The 7,651-nt window shown below is 28.2% G+C and overlaps 1 protein-coding gene across 15 annotated transcripts in view; it reads right to left on the bottom strand.

The window, feature by feature from the left end:
• LOC105450906 (liprin-alpha-1) overlaps positions 1-7,651 on the bottom strand; it is a 45,552-nt gene that overhangs the window by 24,722 nt on the left and 13,179 nt on the right. For 12 of the 15 annotated variants that reach the window (XM_011691013.1, XM_011691022.1, XM_011691024.1 and 9 more), the window contains 5 exons: positions 3,558-3,845; positions 3,325-3,468; positions 2,115-2,274; positions 1,199-1,557; positions 863-1,102 (listed from right to left, as the gene is read on the bottom strand). In XM_011691013.1, the coding sequence (XP_011689315.1) occupies positions 863-1,102; positions 1,199-1,557; positions 2,115-2,274; positions 3,325-3,468; positions 3,558-3,845 (1,191 nt within the window). The remainder of the gene's footprint in view (positions 1-862; positions 1,103-1,198; positions 1,558-2,114; positions 2,275-3,324; positions 3,469-3,557; positions 3,846-7,651) is intronic. The other 3 variants (XM_011691014.1, XM_011691017.1, XM_011691018.1) reach the window with 3 other exon arrangements.

The following is a 7,651-nucleotide window of genomic DNA, read 5'->3' as shown; positions in this document are numbered from 1 at the left end:
ATTCATCATTTTACGATGATTTTTCGCGGAGTTACCGTTTACCAAAGTTGACCAATTTTTGCTCAAAATTTTTCTATGCCATAATTTTTTTGAGCAGTGTATATATATAAAGTAATTTGTTGGATGTATATGATAACCTATTTCATTAATTTTTACATTAAGGCTCCTACCTAGTCACCGCGGTCATATTGGTATCATGACGTCATAAGCGAAAAATGACACATAAAAGTTTGTGGCGAGTCATTTTTAAATAAAGAGAATTTGGATAAAATAAAAAAAATGGGATCACTTAAAAAAAATTTGTAAAAATGTATGGAAATTATCCTTTTCTCCCTTGATAATCAGTAAATAGTCATAAAAGGCACGTAAAGTGAAACCTATTTAAGCAAGAAGATTGACAGCAGATTACGATTTGCTGTTGAAAAGTGTGAAAAACATGCTTCTATATATATTCAATAATAACTTTAATTTCCGTCCATTTTTACAATTTTGATAAGTACGAGACAAATCACATTTTCACAATTAAGCACATAATAAAGAAACGGCGTCATCAACATTTTTCACAGTAGGTTCGTTATTCTCTTAAAGTCGAGTATTCTCTTAACATTGGACTGTGATTGATCAATTTTTACTGCTTACGATATCGGCATACAACATATTTTGTAGAATTATCACGAATTACGACTTGTTAATATGACGTGTTATAGAACGGGCATAGTACGACAAACAAGTTTCTAATTTCTACTGCGATATAGTGTTACCACCGTTAACACAGAGTTCGTGGCTGTCTAGGCAGAAGCCTTAAAATATCTGAATTCATATAAAACAGATTTATATGCATAAATTATTGTATATCAATTACCTGAATTAATCTAATTTCTTTATTAATGGCATCCAATTGTTCTTGCAGCATCAATGCCAATGTTTGGGCATCTGTATGACCAGTAGGACTAATTACGTCTGCCGCGCAACTAAAAATACTTTCGTTATCTCCATCTTCTGCGTCACTCGAAACATCGAACGCTTGTTGGACATTAGCAAGCACATGCGCTTGTTGCAACTTTTCCCACTCTTGCTCCGCCAAAGTCCGTGCAACATAATTCTAAAGTATCCAAACATTTAACATTATACATGTTTACCTTTCTTAGACATACGATTAAGTAGTGCTTTTTATATTTTGACATAAACAATACAATACCTTCGATGAATCATCTTCCATAGATCGTTTACCTCCTCTTCTAGGCAATGAGTGTGTGTCGAAACTGCTATGACTTGCGCTCCTCGAAAAGGAGCCTGGATCCACAGCGTTTGGTGACAAACTTCTTGTTAACGCATCTGTTTGCTGAATATTAAATGCAATTTCCTGTTGGAGCATTTGTCTTTTAACGTTGTCAATTTCTAGACGCGCTTTGCCCAATTCTTTAACGATGTCAGCCTTTTCATTTTGCAGATCCTCTGCCACTTTCCTCATTTTTTCGAGTTCCTGAGTAAGCGCATTCTTTTCTTCTAACGCATGCATTCTTTCTTTTAAATGTACTTGTAATCTTTCATTGGATTCTAAACAAAAAATTTAAACTCTTAACTTAATGTCACTTTACTTTTTGGTATATATTTACTGATAAAAATAAATAACTAATTCTAAGTCTACATCGAGGGGGTAACCACTCTTGAATTCCGGTGTACAACCCGTCAGGCATCTGTTGAGTTCCTTGAAGTCCGATGAATTCCTCAAATTTCCGATGAAGTCCGACAAAGTCCGATGAATTCCATTGAAATCCGGCGTAGTCCAACGGAATTTAGCGTAGTCCGTGAAGTCCTGCGTAGTCCATAAAGTCCGATGAAGTCCGGTGTAATCCGATGAAATTTGGCGTAGTCCAACGGAATTCAGCGTAGTCCGTGAAGTCCTGCGTAGTCCGTGAAGTCCGAAGTCCAGGTGTACATACATCTATTTTCTTAGTGGTTACCCCCTCGGTATACATGTATTATTTAAGTTATTCTTTTAGACAGCAAAATCTATTTGTTTACCTTTAATATATACTTAAATAATTTTTGTTAATAATCCTGCAAATAATTATAGGGGGATCTGAGAGGAAAAAATATTAAGTCAAAATTACCAGATAAAAGTTTATCAACAGTTGTACTAAGACGCGTATTATGCTCCTCATTCATCTTTAGCCGTTGATTAACACGCATCACTTCTGCATTTTTTTCTTCTAATTGTGCTTCCAGTCTTTGAATTCTATCCTCCGCACTACCATGCCTCTCTTGAGCCTGCTTAAATTTACATAATTAAAATTATTTATTATCAGTTGATTTATTGATAATATTAACAATTTTTATAATATAATTAATTTATATATAATTAATGTAAAAGCCTTTATTATTTATAAGAAACTCTCTTATCACTTTTAACAAATTAAATAATTTCAACTTCATGGTAATAATAAATGTCAAGTCTCATGATAAATGTTAATTCTCACAATCGATTGAAATAGAATGGATAGAGAATGATCATATTAAAATGTAATTCAAGGCAAAGCAAATAATAAATATAACTTATACATTTTCCTACACACTTGCACGCACGCACGCACGCACGCACGCACACGCACACACATACACACACGCACGCACACACAATTCTAATTTTTCTATATGTATAATCTAAATAAGATATTTTATGACAGAAATAGTAAGAAAATAAAAGCGTGTTATGTCCATGAGCAAAAAAAAAAGAAAGAATATATTATATTAATAAACATTCAAAAAGTGGCACACTATTCATAAACTATAAATTATGATGTTTGAAACATATCCATCATTTCCAGAATAGATTTGATACAGACCAAGTTGACCAGGTTCCACTATTCATGCTGCATTATATCAATTTGCAAATCATATAAGATAAGACATAATCAATTTTCAAAAATATATAAAGAAACCATGTAACTAGAAATTCCTGAAGCAAATAAATTTAATCTGTAAATTTGGCTCGTATATATGTATATATATATATATGTATATTTAGCAATTTGTGTATTTCAGCGTAAATATTGCAAAGACGCACTGCGGTGCACTAAAATACTCGATCTGTATGTTGAATGCTATTATTGTGTATCATACATACAGTAGTACAAGACAGAGCAGCAAATTATTATTGTTTGATAAAATTAACTGAAATATAACAAGAGCACTCTGTGACAATAATGCATGTTAAGAAAGATAAGCTGTCTAGACACAAATCGTATTTTAGGAATGTTAAAGTGCAGAGGAATAAAAAAAGAAAGAGCTGATGATGTGACATGATATGATTCCCCTGCGTACCTGGTTGGGCCTCCTCACCTGCGTCAGAGCCTCCATCCTTTGCTTCAATTGCTCTTCCATTTCTGGTAACTTAGCGTACTGAGCTAATTTCTGTTCAGCGAGCTCTAGTTTTTCTTGTATAGCCGCAATTTTTTCCTCTTGAAGCTTCAGTAAATTAAGTTATTCGTAAGAAAGTGATTGTGTTATAATTGTAAAATAAATAAAGACAAAATAAAGATTAATGTGTAATTTACCTTTAATTGAGCCTTTTTATGCTGCAACTCCTGCTCCAGCTTCTCATTGAGGTCATGAAGACTAGTGGACTCCCGTTGAGCATTGAGGTATCGTTTTTCTAGAGTCGCTATTCGCTCCTCTTGGTCCTCTTTTTGCGCTGCGTTTTCTCGCAAATCTCTTTGTAGTTTCAGACCTGCCTCTTGTGCCTTCAAAAGATCTTTTTGCGTTTTCGATAGTGTTTCCTCTAACTCGGCGACGCGTCCACCTAGTTCCGCTACTCGTCGTTGCCACGTACTTAATTCCGAACTCTAAAATAACATTTACAATAATTTTCAATCAACTCATTGTATTATATTAATCCCCATTCAAGCTACTTGTGTATTGTAAAAACCGAAGTGTGAACGTTGTATAACTCTATGCAAAACACTTCGTGATCAAATTTTATGATTATTATATCTATGTGCTAAGACTAATTCAGGAAAATTGTTATATACGCTATTGTTGTATTTATAGAGTTTGTTTTTAATGTTTTTCTGTATCAGCCACATTAAGGGAATGACAAAATTTCTTAAAGCAATATCAACCTCAACAAAATGTTACTCACTAATCATGCGATTACAATACGTTTAACACGAATGTTTATTACTCATTCCATAACATGCCATAGACACCACTGAAAGTATTATATTATATATACTATATACAAAAGGATAATCCATATTGTGCATTGTAATATTAATAAGTAGGTGTCCAATACTAAAATTTTAGTTGTACATTTAGTGTATCGTAAGTTACGTTATATTTTTAAATGTATATATTGTACGTATTATTTAAAATTATAATTATATGTGTACATATGAGGTATCCCAATGTTATTGAATTAAGGAGACAACATTAAAATAACAGAAAAAATTAATTTTTTTTTATTATCTTGAAATTCAACTAATAAAATATAAATTTTCCAAAGTTTCTAAAGTTTAGAGGTTTGAAATTCAAAGCTATAGCCAAGTTAAAATACATATCTTCGAGAATGCTTCTCAATAGTCCAAGACAAGTCACAAAGATAAATATTTGAAAACTTAAAGTCTTGCGCGATGATAAAGTCATAATTAAAAAAAAAAGAAATATGTAAATTACATTAACGAAAAAAATAATTATACTTAATCAAAAAAAGAAAAATTGGGTAAAAATACGCTAACAACATATTTAATAAACACTTAAACAGATATAAATTATAAATAAAATGTCTGTACAAAAAATAAATATTTAATTGAAAACATTTAATTGGAGTAATACAATATGGATCATTTATTACAAAAATCTACCGCAAGATTACTATCTGAGAGACCAAGATAATTAATACAAATAAAATCAATAGGAAAATTAAATAATTTACATAATTAAAATAAAAATAATTTAAATTAATTAATATGTAGGTACATAAAAAAGAACTGTATTCAAATATCTTAAAAATCAGCTACAAAAATATATCAATCTAATATAATTTTTAAAATAATATCATTTTCATTTAAAGCAGCAAAAATTTCTATGTTAAATTTTCGAAAAATTATTCTATCTAGATTACGGTCCGATTCATGCTCACAGCGCTTATAAATATATTTCTAATAAGTTTATATATTGGACCTATTTTTCCCTTGCAAAAGACATAAACGCTCACACTACTCTAGAATAATAACTCTGAATCACTATGATTATGTGAAGTATAAAATCTGACTTCGATCATAAAAAACACTCGTAAATCGAATTGATTATAAGCGCACTGATAGCGCTGTAAACGTGAATTGGCCCAAAAAGTTCGTTTTGTAATATTTAAATAATTGAAATCACTGCATATATTGCTATTTACACATTTAGTAACAGATTCCAGTTCTATTATAAATTACAGAATATTAATATGCAATCAAGTTTTTGACTTAATTTTGCAAAAAACTGAATAAAACACCTCTAAGAATCTAAATACACAAGAGGTGATATACGCGACATATGAATTCATCCAAAATAAAAAAAACTTAATGGAAAAAACTGCTTTGCGTATAAAAGTTATAATAAATATGTAACATAGCATATTAAAAATATTAACAATTTTTTTATTAAAAAATATATTTAAACTTTAAACACACCTTTTTCAAAACATTTATCGAACTGATTGTAAAGATTTATCAAAAACTATTAAACTGATGAAATTGTTAACAATATATCCACAAATATATTATTCTGAAATGTCATTTTCCCTAATTGTTTAAATTGTTTCTAGTTTATGATAAAACTGATTAAAATCATTTAAAAATAGAATTAAAATAATTGCCATTTTGTTCCAAATCAATTTTAAATATAATAAAATTCCGATTACACAATGTTATAAAACTAAAATACTGTTAAATTTATTTATTTTAGATATCTTGAGCAGATCAATTTTTAAGATTTTTATATATCTTGAAGATAAAATTAAAGATTAAAATAAAAGATTAAAAAAGATTAAAAAGTTTCTTTATAATGGTAGCATTTATATATATATCTATAATATACCTAAGATACAGTTAAATAAATAAATTTAAATTTTTAAAAATTTAAAGAATTTATAATTTTTAATGTATTTGCTTATTTCTCAAAACGTGTGTTTTTAATAAATAAATAAATAACTATAATTTTAAAAATTAAAAATATAATTCAATTCGTTATCTGATCTTATCTTAATCATTCAACTTTCTTGAGTATACATCATGGAAACAAAAGTTTTAATATTAAAGTATAAAGACTACAATTTTTAAATGAAAAATATTTCAAATTAGATTGCCTAAATTCCTTTTTTCGTTAATTTTATAATAGAGAAGTTTATTTTAATATAGTTATAATTTGAGTCATAATTACAATAACAATTATAAAGATATTATATTATAATAATTATAATTACAATTATAAAGATATAATAGAAATAACATAAAGACATATGATATACTAAAATAATTAAATTATGAAAATTACGATGGCTAGAGATTTTCTTCAATATTATGAGGAAAAAACAATTAAAAATTGATTAAAGTATGTCATTATATCTGATACATCCTGATTTTTAGGACAGCTCATAAATTTATAATAGTAATATGTTCAAAGTTTTAAAATGATTATATTTTTATTATATTTTTTAAGAGACAAGTAATAAAATTTACATTATTTACTATGAAATTTTTGTGCATTTTAATGAGATAAATACGTAATAATGTGTATACAAACATTAATTTAATATTTTTGTTAAATTGTTTTAATAAAATAAAAATTTTTTACAAAATATTTTAATAATGACAAACTAAAAAAAAATAGAAGTATAGTTATATAATTATTAAGATAATATATCAAAAACTATCTTAAATATACATTGCTTTTGAGTTCAAATGTTCACAATCAATAATGTGCTCACATTAATTCATGCAAAATTGATGAATGATATGGTTTTTTTACAATTTTAGGCACACGCGCACACATATCATATCACAAACAACACGCACACGCGCACGACATACGCACACACATACACATACACGCATACAATGTGCGCGCGTGTGGTAAGTCATTAAAAATATTACCATCTTATATATCATTATAACTTCTTATTTGTTAAGGGGTTACACCACCCCTGAGCCTTAAAATGATACCTCAGTTTGAGATTTTTTTGTAGGCAAATAAATAACTTTATTTAAAAATTATTTAGAGGACATTGTGTATGTACATATATAAGAAACTAAAAAAATATTTTTTATTTTTTTATGTACAAAATGATGGCGCATTGGTCGAATTGCAAATTCCCTTTTTTTGTTTCTTTAAATCGGTGTACAGGCACACGGTTTGACCTTGAACAAAACACAAAGAATTTTTATTATCTACATATTAAAGACTATATAGAATTATGTAGGGATTTTTCAAAATATTGATTTTTCTCAAAATGGTAGCTATTTTTACAAAATTTTGTATTTTTGTCAATACAAATTTTTCGTAAAAAAGCTGCCGTTTTGAGAAAAATCAATATTTTAAAAAATCTCTACGTATTTCTTTAATCTTTAATATGTACCTAGATAATGAAAATTTTTTGTATTTTGTT

Source organism: Wasmannia auropunctata, unplaced genomic scaffold (genome assembly GCF_000956235.1).
Source record: "Wasmannia auropunctata unplaced genomic scaffold, wasmannia.A_1.0 LD336053.1, whole genome shotgun sequence".
NCBI lineage: Eukaryota > Metazoa > Arthropoda > Insecta > Hymenoptera > Formicidae > Wasmannia > Wasmannia auropunctata.
This window is presented reverse-complemented; position numbering and strand designations above follow the sequence as displayed.